This window comes from Chiloscyllium plagiosum, unplaced genomic scaffold (genome assembly GCF_037043375.1).
Source record: "Chiloscyllium plagiosum isolate Xiang-an unplaced genomic scaffold, Cpla_swu_hap1 HiC_scaffold_42, whole genome shotgun sequence".
Taxonomy (NCBI): Eukaryota; Metazoa; Chordata; class Chondrichthyes; order Orectolobiformes; family Hemiscylliidae; genus Chiloscyllium; species Chiloscyllium plagiosum.
In genome coordinates this window covers 10,177,832-10,200,340 of record NW_028270180.1, presented here as the reverse complement: position 1 = coordinate 10,200,340, position 22,509 = coordinate 10,177,832, and the positions used below count along the sequence as shown (strand labels likewise).

At 47.5% G+C, this 22,509-nt stretch overlaps 1 protein-coding gene across 4 annotated transcripts in view; it reads left to right on the top strand.

The window, feature by feature from the left end:
* LOC122542481 (AT-rich interactive domain-containing protein 3A-like) overlaps window positions 1-22,171 on the top strand; it is a 210,247-nt gene extending 188,076 nt beyond the window's left edge. For all 4 annotated transcript variants that reach the window (XM_043680239.2, XM_087982120.1, XM_043680238.2 and 1 more), the window contains 3 exons: window positions 1,460-1,711; window positions 7,421-7,510; window positions 9,810-22,171. In XM_043680239.2, coding sequence (XP_043536174.1) covers window positions 1,460-1,711; window positions 7,421-7,510; window positions 9,810-9,949 — 482 coding nt within the window. In that variant the 3' untranslated portion in view covers window positions 9,950-22,171. The remainder of the gene's footprint in view (window positions 1-1,459; window positions 1,712-7,420; window positions 7,511-9,809) is intronic.
* Window positions 22,172-22,509: the final 338 nt, after the last annotated feature.

The following is a 22,509-nucleotide window of genomic DNA, read 5'->3' as shown; positions in this document are numbered from 1 at the left end:
AACCTACCACCACCACCCTCTGTATTTTACCTTTGAGCCAGTTCTCATTCCACACACAAACTACTCTCTGTGTAAAAGAGTGGCCCCACCTGTTTTTTATAAATCTCTCTCCTCTCACCTTAAAAATATGCCCCCTAGTCTTGAAATTCCCCATCCTACCACTAATGTGATTAACTCTACCAATAGCCCACATTATTTTATAAGCTTCTATAAGGTCACCTCTCAACTTGCTATGTTTCAGTGTAAATGTTCTCTCTCCATCCAGCCTTTCTTTATTACGCAAACCTTCTGTACCTGGTAACGTCCTGGTCAATTTCCTCTGAACCCTGTCCAGCTTAATAATATCCTTCCTATAAGTGGGTGACCAGAACTGGACACCTTGCTAAATGCTGTTTAAATATGTACAGATAGTGGGCATTCACTTGGAGAGCAGCTCCCATGCTGTGGATTGGGACAGGCATCAATCTGTACCAACGTCCATGAGAAGAATCTCAAAGCAGGATAAGTAAGCCAGTCAGACTAGAGGATCCTGAGTGGGAATGAGCCCATCAGATTGGAGGTCCCGAGTGGGAATGAGCCAATCAGACTGGAGGATCCTGAGTGGGAATGAGCCCATCAGACTGGAGGTCCCGAGTGGGAATGAGCCAATCAGACTGGAGGTCCCGAGTGGGAATACGCCAATCAGGCTGTAGGTCACGAGTGGGAATGAGCCAGACTGGAGGTCCCGAGTGGGAATGAGCCAATCAGACTGGAGGTCCCGAGTGGGAATAAGCCAATCAGGCTGTAGGTCACGAGTGGGAATGAGCCAGACTGGAGGTCCCGAGTAGGAATGAGCCAATCAGACTGGAGGTCCCGAGTGGGAATGAGCCAATCAGACTGGAGGTCCCGAGTGGGAAGCTCTACGTCTCTGTTAACAAAGTCTAGGTTATAGTGCTTTTCACTGTTTTCTTGTTTGGATCTTTGCTGTTGTGCTCATTGTCCGAGTTAGGTAGCTCTAGGACACTGTACCCTTTATTAAGGACTCTGGGTTTATACTCAATGGAGTTTAGAAGAATGAGGGGGGATCTGAAACATACAGAATACTGAATGGCCTGGACAGAGTGGATGTTGGGAAGATGTTCCCATTGGTAGGAGATACTGGGGTCCGAGGACACAGCTTTACAGTTAAGAGAAAACCTTTTAGAACGGAGAGAAGGAGAAATCTCTTCAGCCAGAGAGTGGGGAATCTATGGAATTCACTGCCACAGAAGGCTGTGGAGGCCAGGTCATGGAGGATATTTAAGACAGAAATAGATAGGTTCTTGAGGATCAAGGGTTACAGGGAGAAAGCGGGCGAATGCTGTTGAGAAACGTATCAGCCATAATCGAATGGCAGACCAGACCCGATGGACTGAATGGCCTAATTTCTGCTCCTGTGTCTTATGTCTATGGTCTTAATCACTCTTGCCTTTCCCTACAGAAGATACGGCCGGGCCCTGCTCTTTGACCCCAAGCCGGATCCACGTGCCGTTGTCCCAGGCGGGTAACCATTCCACGGCGCAGGCCGTCACTCTGGAGCAGCTGAGGGAGAAACTGGAGAGCGGGGAGCCACCTGAGAAGAGAATGGCCAGATTGGCGGAGGGACAGCAGCGTCTGATGCAGCAGGCCCTGCAGCAGAACCTCTTCGCCATGGCAGCCCACGTGCCTATGAGCATCAAAATCAACGGGAAAGGTGAGGCTTGAGTGGAGACAACCCACACAGAGGGAGTGGCGGTAGCACAGCAGGAATGTCACTGATTCCAGAGGCCAACCAGTTGTCCAGCCTGGGAAACGCAAGTTCAAATCCTGCTGTGGCAGCTGAGGGAATTAAAATTCAATTGATCAAAATTGGGAATTGAAAACTATTCTTGGTAAACTGTCGTTGATTGATTGTTGTAAGACAATCTATTTCGTTTATGTTTTGGGAAAGGAAGTCTGCCATCCTTACCCAGTCAGGCCGACATATGACAGCAGGCCCACAGCATTGCCATTGACCCTTAACTGCCCCCCCACCCCCGGAATGGCCCAGCAAGCCACTCAGCTCGTGGCGCAATTAGGGATGAGGAACAAATGCTGGCCTTACCCATAATCCCACGAAATAACAGACCAATGTTAATCTGGTGTCCCATCAGGAGCAAAATGGTGATCTTTGGGAGGTGGGGGCGTGTGGTTCTAAATGGAGACCAACTCTTCAGCAGTCCATTGATATTGGAGACCGGGCTTGGATTAAATGGCCCTTCTAAAATATGGCGGGTGATTCGTGATCCATCATACCATTTCCTCCCCACCAAATTATGCCCCCACCCCCAAAATAGTATTTTCCCTCCCTCTATTGCTGCTTTCACCTGACTTTATACAGACTTGATGGTTGGGTTTTGTCTTTGGTGATGATTGTTATTGATACAATCATCTCTCAGTCCCATATTGAAAATATCTCAGACCAGGGCCTCGGTCAGTCTTGGCAGTGACCCTCCCCAGCAGGCTCTTCAAGAAGTGAGGCCATTTCCTCACTGCCTCAGCTCATCCATCAAGATTAGCAACTTGGATGAGATTGGGTTGGCTGAAATCTTCACTCCCGCAGGGTCTGTATATTAATGCTAAGCTGACTTTGCATTTTTCCAATATCCCTTTAACTGCTGGGGGTGACTGTAACAGTGAGCAGAAACAGGATGGTGAGCCAGTATTCCCCAAAAACTACCCTGCCCCAGCAGAAACCAATTCAAGCAGCACAGACATTGAGAACAGAATCAATAAATGTGAAGCTAGAAGAGCAGCACAGGTCAGACAGAATCCGAGGAGAGGGAAAGTCAATGTTTCGGGCCAAAATCCTTCATCAGGATACTGCCTGATCTGCTGTACTCTTCCAGCTTCACAGTGGGCAGCATGGTGGCATAGTGGTCAGCACTGCTGCCTCACAGCGCCAGAGACCCGGGTTCAATTCCCGCCTCAGGCGACTGTCTGCGAGGATTTCTTTCGGGTGCTCCGGTTTCCTCCCACAGTCCAAAGACGTGCAGGTTAGGTGAATTGGCCACGCTAAATTGCCTGTAGTGTTATGTGAAGGGGTAAATGTAAGGGAATGGGTCTGAGTGGGTTGCTGTTCGGAGTGTCGGTGTGGACTTGTTAGGCCGAAGGGCCTGTTTCCACACTTTAAGTAATCTAATCTATTGACTCTGGCTTCCAGCATCTGCAGTCTTTACTGTCCCTTACTCATGGAGATCAGAGGTCTCTGTCTGGTCCACAGTCATGGCAAGAAATTGTGTGTGTCTGTTTGTGTTTCTGTTTCTGTGTGTGTGTGTGTATGTGTGTTTGCATTTATCTCTCTGTGCATGTGTGCCTGTGTTGACGTGTCTGTGCGCTGCAGTATCTGTGTATGTCCTTTGTTGTGACCCTGTGTGTGTCTCTATATGTTCCTCTGTAAATGTCACGTGTTTTTTTTATACGGCTGTGTGTTTGTGTGTGTCCATGGGAATGAGGGAGAGAGAGAGACATGAAGAGGGGGATAGATAGAAAACATGACTGGGAAAGAGGGAGGGAGAAAGGGATGTCAAGGAGAATATAAAGAGAAAGTGGAGGAGGAAGAGTATGAGAAAGGGGGAAAGAGGGAAATGTCAAGAGAACAAAGAGAAATAGTAAGAGGGAGAGATAGTCATTGAGAGAGAGAAATAGACAGGGAGCAGGGAGAGAGCGAGACGTGTGAGGGGAGAGAGCTAGACTTGTGAGGGGAGAGAGACGTGTGGAGAAGGGGAGAGAGAGAGGGAGAGAGAGCAAGAGAGAGACGTGTGGAGAAGGGGAGAGAGAGGGAGAGGTGTGTGGAGAGTGGTGTGACGTTGACGAGAGAGAGAGGTGAGGACAGAGACATTGGAGATATGCCAGAGAGGTAGCATGGAGGGAAATGCTGAGACCATGGGAGAAAGAGGAAGCCCACTAGAGTAAGAAGCAAACATGGGACAGTAGGAAAGAAAGAATATCGGAGCAAACAGGATGAAGATGCATGATAATCCCTAATAGAGACCCTCAAGTGAACAGCCCCTTGCAGACTGTGGGCGGGAAGGGGATGAGCTAGAGTGGTGCAAGGAGAGAGTCAGTAACTTAAAGAACACATAATCTTGATGAACACACAGTGTTTCAGAGATAAAGGAGTTGGATATATTTTGACTGTGTTAGATTTAATCTCAGTGACAGTTAGTTGTGTGATTCAGCAGAACGTGGATGAGAGCAGACAGTTGTTCATTTGTTGCCTCGCGGTCACCATGCTCTCACGCACACACACACACGCAGCTCTCGATAGAATGGTGATGGCCGGCAAGCAGGGTAGGTCTCCAACCCAGTTTACATCAGCTTTGTCCACAGCCTGAGCCCTTTCACCATCAGCGAGGTGGATGGATTGTTCCATACAGCCAGCATGGGCTCAGTAGGCCGAATGGTCTCTTTCAGTGCTGCATCATCTCTTTGATCAATGAGAATTTGAAGTGAGTAGACAACTTCAGGCGTCCAGTGGGAGCAGACAGCCGGGGGGAGGAGGAAGGTAAGCTGAGAAGCAAGCTGGTATGAGAGAGTGATTGCTGGAAACTAAGGTCAGTCTGGAGAGGGGTTGTGGGCATGGGGCTGGGAGGTGGGGGATTGTGAGCATACTGGCACACCATGAGCCCCCTCTGTCTCTGTAATCCCATCCAACCCTACACACCCCTCAGGGGAGGCAATGCCCCAGTGGTATTCTCGATAGAATGTTAATCAAGAGCCCTAATATTCTGGGGGCCTGGGTTTGAATCCTGCCATGGCAGATGGTGGTCTTTGAATTCAATAGAAGTCTGGAATTAAGTCCAGTGAATCAATTGTTGGCAAAAAAAAACCCATTTGGTTCACAACTGTCCTTTAGGGGAGGAACCTGCTGTCCTTACCTGAACACAGTGTTCTCAACATACCAACAGCATGGGTTCAATTCCCTCAACTGAGGTTACCATGAAGGATAGGGTGAGTAGCCGAGGTCTTTTCCCCCAGGGTAGGGGAGTCCAAAATTAGAGGGCATAGGTTCAAGGTGAGAGGGCAAGATTCTAAAGGGCAACTTTTTCCGCACAGAGTGTGGTGTGTGTATGGAATAAGCTGCTGGAGGACGTGGTGGTGGCTGGTACAATTATAACATTTAAAACATCTGGATGGGTGCATGAATAGGAAGGGATAAGGGCCAAATGCTGGCAAATGGAACTAGATTAACTTAGGATATCTGGTCGGCATGGACGAGTTGAACGAAGGGTCTGTATCTGTGCTGTACGTCTCTCAGACTCTCCTTCCTAACCTTTCCCCTTACCTGAGGATGAAAGGTTGGGGAATGGGTAATGGAAGATTGAGGGGTATTGGAAAGTCAGGGATTGGGGGATAGAAGGTTGGGGGAGGTGAAAGGTCAGGTGGGATGGGGTGGAAGGTCAGGGAGTGCGGGATGGAAGATCGGGGGGGTGAAACGTTGGTGGGTATTGGAAGGTCGGGGAGTGGGGGATAGAAAGTTGGGGAAGTGGAAGGTGACCCTCAGTTTAAAACACCACCAGTCATCTCTCTGTAAGGGGAGAGCAGCCCTATGGTCTGGTAGGACTATGGCAATGTGGCATTTATTTTGTAGATAGTAGGCACTGCTGCCATCATGGTGGGAGTGGAATATTTCTGGGAGTGGATGGGGCAGCTCCATCTAACCAAGCTTGATTGCTTCATGTTGACACTCATTGACCAGAAAGCCAAGACATTCACGTGTTGGAAAGATCATTGCACAGTTCTTTTCGAATTGCACTCTTCGCTTCTGTCACTAGTTACATGTTAAAGGATGTTTGTGGTTCCATCATGGCTAAAACTCATGTGACATGCCCACTCAATGCTTGTGTCTCTGCTTTCTCCTGACCCCACTCCACTCCCAAACCCCCAAATTTCCATTCCCACCCCTGACCTTCCACACCCCCACCCCCAACCTTCCAACCTTCCATCCCCACCCCCACCCCCACCTGACCTTGTGTCCCCACCCCCGATCATCTGACCACCCCACCCGACCTTCCATCTCCACCCCTGACCTTCCATCCCCACCGCCTAACCTTCCACCCCCCCGACCTTCCATTCCTGACCTTCCACCCCCCTACCCCGACCTTCCACCCCCACCCTTGAATTCCATTCCCACCCCCACCCAACCTTCCATCCCTAACCCCTGACCTTCCATCCCCACGCTCCCATGACCTTCCACCCCCACCCTCCCATGACCTTCCATCCCCACCTTCCCATGACCTTCCACCCCCACCCTCCCATGACCTTCCATCCCCACCCTCCCATGACCTTCCATCCCCACCCTCCCATGACCTTCCACCCCCACCCTCCCATGATCTTCCATCCCCACCAACCCATGACCTTCCACCCCCACCTCCCATGACCTTCCATCCCCACCCCTGACCTTCTATCCCCACCCCTGACCTTCCATCCCCACCCTTGACTTTCCATCCCCACCCCCCCAACCTTCCACCCCCCGACCTTCCACTCCTGACCTTCCACCCCCCTACCCTGACCTTCCACCCCCACCCTTGAATTCCATTCCCACCCCCACCCAACCTTCCATCCCTAACCCCTGACCTTCCATCCCCACGCTCCCATGACCTTCCACCCCCACCCTCCCATGACCTTCCATCCCCACCTTCCCATGACCTTCTATCCCCACCCTCCCATGACCTTCCATCCCCACCCTCCCATGACCTTCCATCCCCACCCTCCCATGACCTTCCACCCCCACCCTCCCATGATCTTCCATCCCCACCAACCCATGACCTTCCACCCCCACCCTCCCATGGCCTTCCATCCCCCACCCTCCCATGACCTTCCATCCCCACCTCCCATGACCTTCCATCCCCACCCCTGACCTTCTATCCCCACCCCTGACCTTCCATCCCCACCCTTGACTTTCCATCCCCACCCCCCCAACCTTCCACCCCCCAACCTTCCACTCCTGACCTTCCACCCCCCTACCCTGACCTTCCACCCCCACCCTTGAATTCCATTCCCACCCCCACCCAACCTTTCACCCCTGACCTTCCATCCCTACCCCCTGACCTTCGATCCCTCACCCTCCCCTGACTTTCCATCCCCACCCTCCCCTGACCTTCCATCCCCACCCTCCAATGACCTTCCATCCCTACCCCCTGACCTTCCATCCCCACCCTTCCATGACCTTCCATCCCTACCCCCTGACCTTCCATCCCTCATGCTCCCATGACCTTCCATCCCCACCCTCCCATGACCTTCCACCCCCACCCTCCCATGACCTTCCACCCCCACCCTCCCATGACCTTCCATCTCCACCTGCCGACCTTCCACTCCTCCACCTGACCTTACATCCCCCAATCCCCCGACCTTCCACTCCCACCCCTATGTTGTCTTCCAGATGACCGACAGGAGCTTGCATTGAACTTGTCAACGAATGGTATCAGCAGCATTAACATGTCGATTGAGATTAATGGTACTCTCTATACAGGTAAGGTGCTGACTCCTCTTAGTCGTAGCCTGACAGGTTAGAGATCACAAAGTACACCTGAACCAGTGTCTGCGAGAGGGCAAGCTTAATAAGCCACGCAGCTATGTGGAGTTAAATGTAATCTCTCCTGTTTTATCAGTGCGATTCTAAAGTCCATTTATTGCAGACAAGTTCAACACTTGACATTTTTCCCAATCTCTGAAGGGAATCCCAGCTCCCCAGTTCCAGGTAAGTTGTCCACATTTAGTCAGCGGGCCTGTGGTTTTAACATGGTCCACACTCCAGCATCTGCGGGTGTGCCCTCTGGGATTGCCCTGTGCATATGTCACCCTGCACTGACATTTGCTGGATCTGATTTTCCCAATGCCCTTTTGCCTCAGAAACTTCCTTTTAAATGTGCAATACCATTCCTGTTTTTTATTTAAAAGGGAAAAATAACAGCAAAAGAAATGTTATAACTGATACTAAGTATGGTTTTTACATGAGTAAATCATAGAATCTCTGCAGTGTGGAAGCAGGCCATTCAGCCTGTCAAGTGCACACTGACCCTCCGAAGAACATCCCACCCAAATTCACCCCCCCACCTTCCCATCCCTATAACCCTACATTCCCCATGGCCAATCCACCTCTCCCGCACGTCCCTGGACACTATGAGCAATTTAACATGGACAGTCCATCCTAACCTGCACATCTTTGGACTGTGAGAGAAAGTCCATGCAGACTCGGGGTTAATGTGTAAAACCCCACGCATACAGTCACCCAAGGGATCAAACCTGGGTCTGTGGTGCTGTGAGGCAGCAGTGCTAAACACTGAGCCACTGTGCCACCCAAATGGCAACAGAAGTGAATGGGCAGCTTGTTATCCAGGGGATGTTAGAAAGCACAAAGCCACTACTTCTACCTCCTGTTTCCAGGATTATGGCCATGCCGATCCAGTCTTGGTGTGGCTGTTCAAAAGCATTTGAAAAATCAGGTTGTAAACTAACATGTCACATGCTAATTGCAATGGTGGCTCAGCGGTTAGCACTGCTCCCTCACAGCGCCAGGGACCTGGGTTCGATTCCACCCTCTGGTGACTGTCTGTCTAGAGTTTCCACATTCTCTGTGTGGGTTTCCTCCTGATGCTCTGGTTTCCTCCCACAATCCAAAGATGCACAGGCCAGGTGGATTCTGGGAAATGTAGGGTTAGAGGGATAGGCTGGGATGCTCTTTGGAGAGTCAGTGCAGACTCGATGGGCCAAGTGGCTTCCATCTGCTCTGTAGGCATTCTGCTGCAAAGAGCAACACACATTGCCGAAGCTGGTCATCATGCTATCCTCAGGACAGATGCAAGAATGTCCAAATTTCAGACAATCACAACAATTTATAATGCAGGTGGAAAGAGTGCCGATTGGTTGGAAAGTCAGATCTGATGGGCAGCTAGGGATAAAAGAACAGAGAACTGTAGCTTGGATAGTTCAAAAAGATGCAAAGGTTTGAGCATTCTTTTATTTTGTAATGAATGGATCCCTGCTTATGAATGCAGGCCTTTATTCAGTTTTGAAATTTGGCATTCTTGCATGTGTCCTGATGAGAAGCTTCGATGACACGCCTCCCTTTTCAGCACGATTCAATTCTGTGCATCACTAAGTTTAACTTGTAAAATTCATTGGAACAGAGGGGAGTGAGAGTGAGAAGGAATCTCTCTTTTGACCCGGCTGCCTGATTGCATTGATAGAAGATTAGTCAAGCCAGGAGCAGAATTACCTCTGCCAGGGACGGCTTTGCAAATATTATTGTCCAAAGAGCTGGAATTATGTCGGCCACTTCTTCGTGTGTCGCGTTCTTGTCTCTTAGTCAGAAGGTCCCACTCCGGAAATTTGAGGACAGCATCTAAGATGACACTGCTGGTGCCGTGCTGTGGGAGTACCACACTATCAAAGGTGCCGTCTCTCAGATGAGTCACTCACCTACGATTGTTCTCTCAGATGGATGTAAAAACACCTCAAGACAAAGAAACGTTATTCCTGGGGCTTTAGTCAATATTTATACTTTGACCAGTACAACACACAATCTGCTCGTTATCATCTTGTTGTTTATGCAAATTTGCTGATTTGGTGAACCCCCTTCCTCCAGCACAACAGGGACTGCATTTCATAAGGTCCTTCACCGGCTATGAAGTACTTTTGGGAAATCCTATGGTTGTGACAGGAGCTAGATAAATGCAAGGTGTATCATTCTTTTCCTGAGGACTTATTGTCTTTCCCTGCAGTTTGAACGGTACCAAAAGAAACTTCCTTATTATTTTGTCCCTGCACAGGAGTGTTGTTTGCCCAGAGACCAGCTGTGCATGTGATCGCAGGACCCAGCAGCAGCACATCTGGTTCACAGAGCACCTCCAGTCCTACCTCGGTCAAGGGCCCCGCCTCTGCTGAGCCCTCCACCAGTGGCTCCCCCTGAAGCAGCCAACTGCCACAGCGTCAGCAAATGGACTTGTCTCAATTGTATTTTTCTAGAGTCAGGGCAGGGAATAATGAGCGAGAAGTGGAAAAATGCAGGAACAGAAAGAACACATAAAAGGATTGCACAGATCTTTTCAGCTCAAGGAACCTATGTGACAATTCTTTTGTTTTATTATTCAGTCAATCTCTTGTGTTGCACAGGGGGCAATCAAAACTGAGTGTTCTCTTCAGGTAAAAAAGGTGTTGGAGTGGGTCAGGGGTTAGAGGTTAACTGGGCCTGGTTTTGCAGATGTGACTGTCTCCCCACTGTGAGATGATATGTATGGGTTCTTATTTTTGTACGTCATTTCAATTATGCGCATCCCCATTTATTCTGGGAGTTGCCCTGAGTCCATTTGTCACTCTGTAATCCTGCCCTCTGAGCAGTGGCGGAACTGCAGTGTCACCTCTGGGCGGGAGGGTGTAATTACAGCGTGACATGTTTACATGAATAATTCCCATTATAATGGCGGACATGAAATTAATAACAGAGACCACTGACAGGATGCAGGCACAAGAATGTTTAATATATTATGTAAATATGCAGCCGGTGTGGTTTTAATTTGACTTTACCTTGAAGTGACAGTGTACCTTTTGTTGGTTTCCAGCAGTTATTCGAAAGTTACATGGGAGGGAGTCCAGAGTAAAACTGGGCCTTGTTCATTTTTCACTTCAGTCATAAAGAAATTCAGCAACCTGTTCAAAATGCAGTGGAGAATAGTTCCAGAAACAAGAAGATTTTATTCCTTAAATTATAGAGAGTCACGCTGAGGTGGAAATGTTGATGTCCTTGGCAGAACTGGGTCTGACTGACCCTGAGCTGCAAACCCAAGGGTGTTGCTTCCCTCCAACTGAATGGCCAAGTATGCTAGTCAGGGGTGAGTGTCAACAGACTCTCTTCCACCATCGTAAGCAGCACACTGGGATCTACCCATGCCCCTGCCTTTTGTAATCCACCGTGACTCAGCGGGTAGTGATCCCATTGGTGAGTCTGACGGGTCCCACTTCAGCAACCCGAGCACTGATGCCCAGGCTGAAACTCCCATGGCAGCATTGATGGAGTGCCACACTGCCAGGGGTGCCACTTGCCCGCCTGCCCTCTCGGGTGGAGGTATCGTGAGGAAGACCAGGGGGCTTCTCCCCATGCCCAGCGTCCTGGTGACTACTCATCCTTCACGTAACATTGCTGGAACAGTTTATCTAGTCACTGTCACAGGCTTGTTCATGGGAGCCTGCTGTGCACATCATTTCTGAGAGTACAGCATGGAAACAGGCCCTTCGGCCCAACCCGTCTGTGCCGACCAGGTTTCCGAAATTATACTAGTCCTATTTGCTAACATTTGGCCATTATCCCTCTAAACTCTTCCTATTTATATACCCTTCCAGATGCCTTTTAGATGTTGTAATTATACCAGCCTCCACCTCTTCCTCTGGCAGCTCATTCCATACACGCACCACTATTTGCGTGTAAAATTTGCCCCTCGGGTCCCTTTTAAATCTTTGCCCCCTCTTCTTAAGCCTAAACCATCTAGTTTTGGACTGCACTACGCTGGGGAAAAGACATTGGCTATTCACCTTATCTCTGACTTCATTGGCTGGGAAGCCACGGGACAGTGAAAGGCGCTATATAAGTGCAATCTTGCCTCTCTCGCTGAACATCTCCAGCTCAAGGCAGTGTTCAGGGGAACCATCCTGGTATATTGTCGTATTGATGTAACCCCATGATAAGGGGGATGTTGAGTGAGGCAGTTCAGAGCACTTAACCCTGAGTCAATAGGGGGATTGTAGCTGTTAAGAAGAAAAATGTGCCCTCTTGTTGGGAGAGCTGGAATACAGAAGGGGTGATTAAAACCAGCCATGCTTCATTTAGGGTACCACTAATAATTAGTTAGAAAAACACTGTAGTGGGAAAGAGACTGTTAGAGTGACAGGAAGAATAATCCAATCAGGAAATGATGAGTCTCCGATTGGTCTATTCCTGTAGAGAATGTCCTGTGGGCACCAGTAATGATTAAGATGCTTCCCCTTTTCACAACATGGCACTTATACTGTGGGCGGGAATGTAACATTTACATTACTTTTTAAAATGTGATGTTTTGCAGTCAGTTGGTCAACCTTTACCACTCAGATGGGCTATGTTACCCACAACCTTCCACATAAAGTAGTCAGTAGTCAGGGGTAGAAATAAAAGTAGAGCAAAAATATCAATTCTGAAAAGGTTTCCCTCCTCCAAGCTGTGAAGCCTGGAGTAGGTAGGCCTCTGCAAAGAGACAGTCACAGTTCCCACCGATCGCTGGAGTTTGGTTGAACTCTGGCCAAGTGTTTGCCAAACACTTACCTCCAAGATCATTTCCCCCCCGAGTTGGGGATCTCTGGAGGCCATTGAAAAGCCCAGTTAGAAGATGCCATGGGGTTAAATTGAATTCCACATGAGGTAGGCTCAACCCTTAGAGCAGTCACCCAACATGGCTCCCCCACCCCCGCTCCCAGGGAGACAGTAAATTTGATTTGACGCCGTTGCATGAACCCTCCGAGTTGCCAACAGAAGGTACACAGTCTCACCAAGGGAGATTGCTGTGGCCTAAGGACTTCTCCATGTCATTGTGAATGTGGGGCAGATTGTCAGCTGGTTGGCACCTGGAAAGGTGCCAGTGGCCATATAGGTAGCCTAGAGGGTGCAGTCAAATTCAAGAGAGTTGGGCTGAGGTGTCCATGTGTATTGGTTTGCGTTTGTACGTGAGTGTCTTTTTGTGTGAGTGTGTGTTTTTCTGAGTGTGAGTTTGTGTCTGTATCTGTGTGTATGTGGTTTTGTGTTTATGTGAGTGTGAGAATGTGTTTGTGAATGAATGTGTGTGTCAATTTGTTTGAAGGTGTATGAGTGTGTATGTGTTTACAAGTTTGTGTGTGATTGTGTATATGCCTGAGAGTGTGCATATGTGACTGCATGCGAGAGTATGTTTGTGTATGTGTGAATGTGCATGTGTGTGTATGTATGTGAGAGTATGATTGTTTGTGTGTGTATGCGTATTTGAGAGAGTATGTTTGTAAGTGGGTGAATATGTGAATATGTTTGTGAGTGAGTGTGTGTATGTTTGTGATTGGGTGTGTGTGTGTATAAGAGAAAGAGTATGTTTGAGTGGGTATATGTGTGACAGTATGTTTGTGAGTGGGTGTGTGTAAGAGAGAGTATGTTTGTGAGGGAGTATATGTGTGTGTGAGAGAGAGCGTATGTTTGTGAGTGGGTGTACGGAGAGAGAGAGAATGAGTGAGAGAGAGAGAGAATGAGTGAGAGAGAATGAGAGAGAGAATGAGTGAGAGAGAGAATGAGTGAGAGAGAGAGAATGAGTGAGAGAGAGAGAATGAATGAGAGAGAGAGAATGAGAGAGAGAGAATGAGAGAAAATGAGAGAGAGAGAAAATGAGAGTCTGTTGGTTTTTGCCCACCCTAATTGAATGTACTCCCAAAAGATTTCCAGCTGCCAATTACAGCTCCTGTTATTGGTTGCCCAACACCCCATCCAGGCGCTACCCTGCCCCTGATAGACCAATCGGAGACTCATCATTTCCTGATTGGATTATTCTTCCTGTCACTCTAACAGTCTCTTTCCCACTACAGTGTTTTTCTAACTAATTAGCAGAAACGCAAAAAAGAAACACACACAATATTTATCAACACCGAGATCTTTCATTCAGGGGACATGAATCTTCAACCCCTGGAAGGGTTGGCAGTGCTAGTTTCTGTGAGATGGCAGTTAGAGCCCCATACAGGAGCCCACTCTTGTGTCACTCTCTCGGGAGTGACTTACAGCCAAGGCTTGGTTTCCGTCAGGATTTGCCGCCCGTGCAGGGTGTTCACACTCAGAGGTAACAGCGACAGGGTCACTAATTTCTTGTTCGATCTCAGTGTCAGCTGTACCTCAGCTTCTTGCCCCCACTCCCCCCCCGAGCCACAACCTTCCACACCATGAAATCCCAGGCTGGAAATTGAGCGTGGAAATCTCAGCCGGCACTTCACCGCGTAGTACTGCAGGAGTGCTGTGCAGTTGGAGGTACCGGCCTTCAGGTCAGACGTTGAAGCGGGGAAAAGTCTGGGTGGATGTAAAAATATCTTGTGGCACTATTTCAGAGAAGAACAGGGCAGCTGGTTTCTCAGTCAACAGGTTTCTCAGTCAACACACAATAAAATAGATTGTCCTTTCTGGGATCTGTGCACAAATTGCCTCCCGCATTTCCTACCTCAAAACGATGTCATTCGCTGTAAAATGTTTCATGACATCCAACAGTGGGAAAAGACCCTATTGAAGTTCAAGATTTCTCTTCTCTCTGCTGCATATTTGCTTTCCCACCTCCCATTCTTGGGAACATTGGCCATGTCAGTGATGGAAGGATGTTGAGGCCATTCAGTTGAGCCCAGGTATTCTCAGGGAACTTGACATCTGATCAGCAGCTGGGCAGTCACTCAACAGACGGCCACATCAACAAAACCAAGCACTTCTGACTCCGCGGCCCCTCTCTGGGAAACAACGATCTGATCGTAGGTTGGGTAGGGAGCTGGTGAAATGGGATTGGCCTCTATTTCTGAGAACAGGAAGTGGATATACAAATCTGTGAGGCAATGATTAAATATCTCCTCCTTTGGAATTCTATAGTCCATGGACTGTTGCAGTCCGAACAAAAGCCAGTTGGCAAAAGTATAGAATTTATTACACGCACACACACACTTAGTGTCATCGTGACACCTCAGTGTCTACCGTACAAGATCTCACAACCAAAGGACTGAATTCTATTCTTAGCTGGAGTTTGCTCCTGGTATAGTGAGACATCATTTCAATTTTGCATGTGTAAAATAGGGAATGTAAATTCAGCAATCCCTGTCCTCTCACCTCTGGCTTAATTTGATAAACTCCAACAATCACGTCCAGTTATATATTAGAAAGACATTTGAACAGGTAGATGGGATCAGAAAGGTTTCGAAGGATATGGGTCAAATGCAGGCACTTGAGACGAGTTCAGTTTAGGATACTTTGTCAGCATGGGCCAAGTAGTTTGTTTCCATGCTGTATGACTCTAAAGAGGAACAGGCCATTTGGCCCACTTGGTCCATTGTAGTATTTGCGTTCCATATCAGCCTTCACCCACCCCATGGTCTCTGATCCCACCGACATCACCTTCATGTTTTTGCCAAGCCTCCTCTGAAATGTATCTCTGTTGTTTTTCTCAATGGTTTACTATGGCGACGAGACCCCAATCTTCCCATTCTCTGAGTAAGGAGGTCTTCCCACTGTTTATGGTCTCTTGTGAATTATTGAGGAAAATTACAGGGATGCGTTTTGGCCTTAAAAATATTTAATGATCTGACCCTCCATTACCTTCTGTGACAGAGAGTACCAAAGTCACACTCTCCTCGTGTCTGTCAGGAAAGGGTAACCCGGAATTGTAAAACAGTGCCCCCTCATTCTGGAGTCACCCACAAGAGGAACCATCTTTTCTGCATCCACTTTGTCACCACCATTCAGGTACTCGCAAACCCCAATCAAATCAGCCCCTCCCCCCCGTTTTCTTAGGTGACACAGTGGCTCAATGGTTAGCACTGTTGCCAGGGTCCCCGGTTCGGTTCCACCCTTGGGTGACTGTCTGTGTGGAATCTGTGTGATCTCCTTGTGTCCGTGTGGGTGTGCTTTGGTTTCCAACCACAGTCCAAAGGTGAGCAGGCTAGGTGGAGTGGCCATGGGGAATGCAGGGTTACCAGGATGGGGTAGAGGGGTGGATCTGGATGAAATGCTCTTCAGCGGAGCAGTATGGACCTGATTGGCCAAATGGCCTGCTCCTATACTGTAGCTATTCAATGATACTTGCGTATTCAATCTGAGAGGATTTGTCCGTACATATGTGTCTTCTGCATGCTCTCAATAGGCCTTATTACTTCTCCTTATCCTTCATCCCACTTTACCAGGAGAGGTTTACTCGGCTTTATGGAGGGGTAAAATGGGAGGAATCACAGGCTCTGAGCCATTAATACATTGAACAGCAAAAAGAGAATTGGTTTTATTCAGTGACCTATGTTTCCTGGCTAGTAGATCTCCTCACCTGTTGTACTACCTCACAACTACATATTGGTGAGCGGTACTCATTCTTCGCCCAACCCTTAAACAATTCATTTTTTAATGTGTGTGTTTCTTTTTTTTACCTTCTGCAAGGTTTTTTTTGATAATTTCTGCCCTCCTTGTCTCTCCACAGGGTGGAGAGATGGTTTCACATCGGCTAAAATCCTCCCCCCCGGACCCCAACTCCAAACACCATCATTGAGAGCGTGCCTAATGAATGCCTGCTCATGCCCTGGCCTAGGCATTGAATAGTGGTAGCCTATGCAACTGTGGGAAGGGAAGGGCACCCATGACCCACCAATCCCAGAACCCATCGCCACTTGATAGGCCAAAGGTCTAAGCAACCATCCATCTCCATCTGTCAGGCTCAGTGTACTCCCCCTACCTGTGGAAGTATGAATCTGCGTCGCTTGCTGAGCAGGGCTGTTTTTTCTCTCAGCTTCCACTTTGCATAAAAGATGGTCCAATCAATTCAGAAGGCTGCTGAAAATCTCACCGAGATGTTTCAAGCCAAGCTAGAATGGGGGGGCAGAGAGAATTAGGAATAATCTCCTCTGATTCAAATGTCTTCTTTTATCCATTGATGGGATGAGGGCGTCACTGGCTCTGTCAGCATTTATTGTCTGTCCCTAATTGCACCAGAGGGCAGTCAACCACATTACAGTGGGTATGGAGTCACAGGTCGGCCAGACCAGGTAAGGATGCCATTTCCTTCCTGAGTGAACCAGATGGATTCTTTCTGACAATCGACTCATGGTCATCATTAGACTCTTCATTCCAGATATTTTAAAAATTGAATTCAAATTCCACCCTCTGCCGTGCTGGGATTTGAACCTGGTTTCCCCGAATGTTACCTGGGGTTCTGGATTAGCTGTCCAGCGATAATACTATTCGGTCATCACCTCCCCAGATAGCTCGTGTTTAGAATCACCCTGGTCTTGAACACTGCCACTCTCTCAGTCAAATGCCCTGCCGTTGTGTGCCCTCACCTTCCCTTCACCCAAGCGACTCTTCACTCCATCCCGCCATTCAAAGCAGACAGGTTTTGTAGAGGGACTGTTAAACTTGGACTGTCACCAGTGCGGCCTTTTACCCCTCCCTAACTCCCATTTCTCCAGTTTGCTTTCAAGAGCTTCAAGTCAGAACGAAGTATTTCTAAGCAACAAAAACAGAAATTGCTGAGGGATCTCAGCAGGTCTGGCAGCATCTGTTGACAGAAACAGACTCAACGTTTCAGGTTCAGTTCTGAGGAAGGGTCACTGGACCCAAAAGGTGAAATCTGTGTGTGTGTGTCTCTCTCTCTCTCTCTGCACAGATGCAGCCACACCTGCTGAGTTTCTCCAGCAGTTTCTGTTTCTGAGTCAGTTTTTATTTTGAGAACGCCATGCCAGTGCCTTGACGTATCTACAGCAACTCAAGTTGAAAGTAATCAGGTTTTATACGGTGGGTGGGCCGATGGATACAGAGATGGCCCTGAGTAGTGGTTGTTTAAACGGGCAACTTGCGCCGCGCTCCCCCTGTCGTGGTGATAACTACTGAAGGAAATATTTGTTTCTCCTATTTGACCTTTCTCTGTTGCTGGGTTTAGTTCAAGGTCAGACATGACGATACAGCTTGGCCAAAACAGAGCTGCCAAACCCATTGTGAAAACACAGACGTGTGTATCGGTGGGCACATTGGCTGGGGGTGGGGTGGGGGGAGGGTCCCCTGACTCTGAGTTGCCTCAAAGTGTCCACCTCTTCCCTCAGATGGAATACAAAGGATTGAGGCAAATAATAGGGGTGTTTGTTCAGGGATTTAGACATCACCATTTGGTAATGAAACAGAGTTGGAAATGGTCTGTTTCTGTGCCCCTGTGAACACAGCAGGATCAGTGAGAGCCATTAACCTTACCCCTGATTACCTGACAGTGTCAAAATGATCCCCCCCCCCCCCCCCCATCTTCCTCCATATGAAGACTGAGAAGGTTAGAGCTTACCCACCCGACAAAGACTGCAACTGAACTCCTGCAACCAACGCACTCATTAAACGATCTCTTGTGTAACAGTGTTTGCAAGATTGTAAAATAGTGCTGCCGTACACATTGTGAAACCTGGGATAGAAAGCTCTTCAGAGCTGCAGTTTGACTGGGGTTGGGTGGTTAGTGGGGGCTTGTGTGTTGTGAAGGCAACACCTATTATTGTTCATCAGGCCTTTAACCTTTGAGCTGTCGGGGTGTTTTGACAACTCGAGGCAACATTCCACAGGGAATTCTCACCAACAGGAATTCGCTTTTTTTTTCCTGTTTAAGAAACGAATTAAATAATTGTCAGCGGTGCACAGCAGCATAATTCTATCTGGGTCCCTGTGCTTAAAAGATGAAAACAGAAATACCTCAGACTTTTTTTTGTGTCTCTTCACATATATACCTCAACCGTTAATTACTGTTGGACTCTTGAATGCTGGCAGGTTTTGTTATGGTGATTAACCATTTTCCAAACTGTTAACACCAAAGAAGACATTTTATGAAAAACTGTTAGATCTCTTTAGTGTAAACTGCGCTGCTCCCCAAATAATCAAATCACCTGCAAAGATGATGTGTGGCTTCCCCTCCCTTTGCTTCATGTTGTGTTTGGACTGCAGACTCTCGCAGTGAGGGTATGTCTGCAGGAATATAAGCTGCCAAATTAAAAAGCAATGAATGTGATTAGAATGGGGGCCACCAAATTCACTCGTTCTGGATTCTCTTTGTTTGGGTGAAGCAGTGACTGGGAAGGCAGAGGGAGTGCACCAAAGAGATTTGCTTCTATATATAATTAACGTGACTGTCACTGAATGCACTGTACACCACTTTCCTTTGCTGTTGGTTCAAGAATGGCAAGTGGGCCTCAGGCTTGGGATATATCACCACATTAGAATTGCTCTTTGCCGGGTAGATTCACACCTTGTGCACGTAGATTGGGTTTGAGCTTGAACATCAAGGGGACCTCCACTCTACAGTGTAACAAAAGCAGAATGCTGTGTAATTCTGAAACGAACACAGAAAAACTCAGCAGGGCTGGCGAGACTGAGACACAGGTAACGTTTCGAGCCTAGTATGAGGACCAGAAGACTCATACTGGACCCGAAGTATTACTCTGTTTCCCTCTCTCCAGACCTGCCAAGTTTCTCCAGTGTTTGTTCCCCTCAGCACTGCAATTGGCCTCAGAATATGACAGGCTGACTCCAGATGGCTTAAACATTCCATTTGGTTTTGTGGATGTTTCTCCTCCCACCCCAGTGGCTGACTACACAGGGATGAGCTGGTATAATGAAGTTGAAAGCTATTGGGTGAATCTGCTTGCTTTTAATTTTATATAGACTTCAGTGGAAAGGCATTTTCAAAGTGTTTTAAGTCAAGTTGTTTTCACACTGTAGCTGTTTCCATTTCCATGCTGTTACTAGACCTGGAATATGGAAACTTAGGAACAGGAGCCTGCTCCCCCCCCCCACCCCCATTCAATGCAATCATAGCTGATCTATGGCCTACCTGACTTTGGGCCCATATCCCTCAATACCTTTATTGAACAAATATTTATCTATCTCACATTTAAATTAATTTAAAGCTAGCCTCAGTGATGATGAATCAGATTTACTCATGCCCCTTTAGGGATGGAAATCTGCCAACCTAACCCAGTCTGGCCTACATGTGAGACCAGACCCACAGCAATGGGGTTGATTCTTAATTACCCTCAGAAATGGCCTAGCAAGCCACTCAGTTGAAGGGCGATTAGGAATGGGTTAGAGGTGCTGGGCAATGCCCTTGTCTTTTGGGACAGCAGAGTGGCTCAATCGTTAGCACTGCTGCCTCACACCGCTAGGGACCCAGGTTCGATTCCACCCTTCGGTGGTGTGTGTGTGTCTGTGCCAAGTTTGCACATTCTCCCCTTGTTTCCTCCCACAGTCCAAAGATGTGCAAGCTAGGTAGGTTAGCCATGGAGAATGCAGGGGGTAAGCCCTTCAGAGGGTCTAGGTGGCATCAATGGGCTGAATGGCCTGTTTCCACACTGTAGGAATTCTGTGAACACATGAAAGAATAAAGAAAAAGAAAACATTCTAATCTGTTGATCAGCTGGTTCATATTGAGAAGTCTCTGAACACAAGGATGCAATAAAAGAGCTTCTAGAGTCTCTGATGACCTTTCAACTGAGCTTCCTGAATTCAGTAACTTAATGACATTCGGTTTGTCCTGTAGCACCCCACTTATTTAATCTGCTTTTGCTTTTAGTATAGACTTTTGCAAAAAGGCATTTTCAAAGTGTCTCATGTCACCTTGTTTCCACACTGCAGCTGGTTAAATTTACACGCAGTTGCTAGACTCATTATTGAGCTCATTAATCATGATCAGAGCCCGAATCCTTAATATCAGCAGGCACAAAGTGGGATAGGAATCTTAATTACACAGATTTTCATCAGAGGCACTCCCTTCCCTCCTTAAACTTAATTTCAGCGTTAAGATCCGTTGCCCTAAATGCCCTTGTGAGGCAGCTGGTATCTGAGGCAAAGTTTGAGAATTTTAATGGGCTTTGCGCAGTTCTGTAGTAACTGGCCGTTGTCTTGAAAGGTTAATCCAGTGTGTGGCAGTGCCAGAGGCCTGACTGAACGTCATTATGTTTGATGACTGGCAATGAAAATGTAGTTTGGTCTGAGCTCGGTATAGATTATCATTCGCTCACTGAGTGTACCGTTTACTGTGATTCATGACGATAGTTTCCTATTGTCAAGATCCTGTGCAGACGAAGAGAGGAAAATGATTGTTCTCAAAGTATGAAATCCATAGAGAGAGTCAGAGCACTGTGGAACGTGCAACTATTTGTGACTGCTTCCCTAAGGACAGCAGACCCTTGGCTCCTGAGCACAGTGGGATTTGTGTTCTGTCTTTAACATGCCATTGGCAGCTGCTCAGTTGTATTTTCCAGTTCTCTCTCTCTCTCTCTCTCACTCACACGCATGATATAATCGATAGAGGTTTCACAACATCCAACAGGCTATATTGGACTTTGCAGAGCAGCTTGCTAAGTTTAAATATTCAACCTTTATCAGTCAACTGAGTGAGCAAAACTTCCCTCCCCCCTGCCCCCAGCCAATCAGCCCCAATTCGTTAAAGACTGCATTGTAAAACGATGGCGAAAGAAATAAGTAAATCTACACTGAAGCAAGGGGAAATAGGGCTGGGGTTATCTAGACTGGAGTATGTGGCAGTTTTTGTAACAGCCATTCACTGTAGGGTAAGGGGGTGGTGAGCACAGGGATTAATGTTTAAACGTCATTTGTCAAAGCTAAGGTTGTGGGGAAAGTGCAGGAGTTAGTGTGACCCATTGGATTAGCTTGCAAAGAGTCAGTATATGCTGTACAGGCTGAATGACCTTCTGTGTGCCATTGTTTTGAGACTGTGGTGCAAGACTGAGGTGACTGGATTTTGTTTTCTCTTTCCAGTGAGCTCACAGCAAAACAGATTAGCCCCGTTAGACTGGAAAACTCACTGAGATGTACCAACTCATAGGGACAAAGGCAAGGTCGGTTACTGAAGCAGTGATAACACTTGGGGTTACGGGGAGAGTTGGGGTAAGTGGAGTTGAAATGCCCATCAGCCATGATTGAATGGCGGAGTGAACTCAATGGGCCGAATGGCCTTTCTTCCACTCCTATGTCTTATGGTCCTATGGTTGGAGGGGACATGCCATTGGCTTTGGAATACCTTTCAATGGTGGGATGTAACACTTGCTTGATAAGACCCATTCCCCTCTATTGAAACCAAAATTTGAAAGGAGGGTGGGGGCGGTTTAACCAACTGATTGTTTCATGAAGTGATTCAGATCAACAGCAGAACCAGCAGGTGTACAGTGCATCATCGAACTGAGATTAACATAAACGTCATGATTTAGGGTGCACTTCGGGACTGGTACCAGGTTCCAACTTAAACCCGGTCAAGGTTCAAAGGTTACCTTGTGGTACTCAGGGGTGGAGAGTGAGGGGAAGTGACAGTGAATGAGCCTTCTGCTACGGCCTCAGCGTGGGTTTACTATTGAAGTATTACAATTTACTACGTTTCTTTTTTTTTTAAGAAAAAACTTTACGAAGTAAAAAACAAAACGTTTTATAGCTACCTCTTACAACTCTTTATCATAAAGTTCAGAGATTTTAAAATATTTTTTAATTTAAAAAGAAGTGGGACTTGACAAAGCTCCAATAAAAGGCAAAATGAGCCAAAACTGCATCATGTACAAAGTTTAGCAACATGAAAGCAATATAAAACCCACGGATTCATCAACAACGATTTGGAATGTAGACAGGCCACACAGTAACATACTGTCAGACTTTTTATTAATTTTTATTCTTTGTGTGCATTGACTATTGTGTCTATATTATGTATTGACTGGTAAATAGACTAGATAACA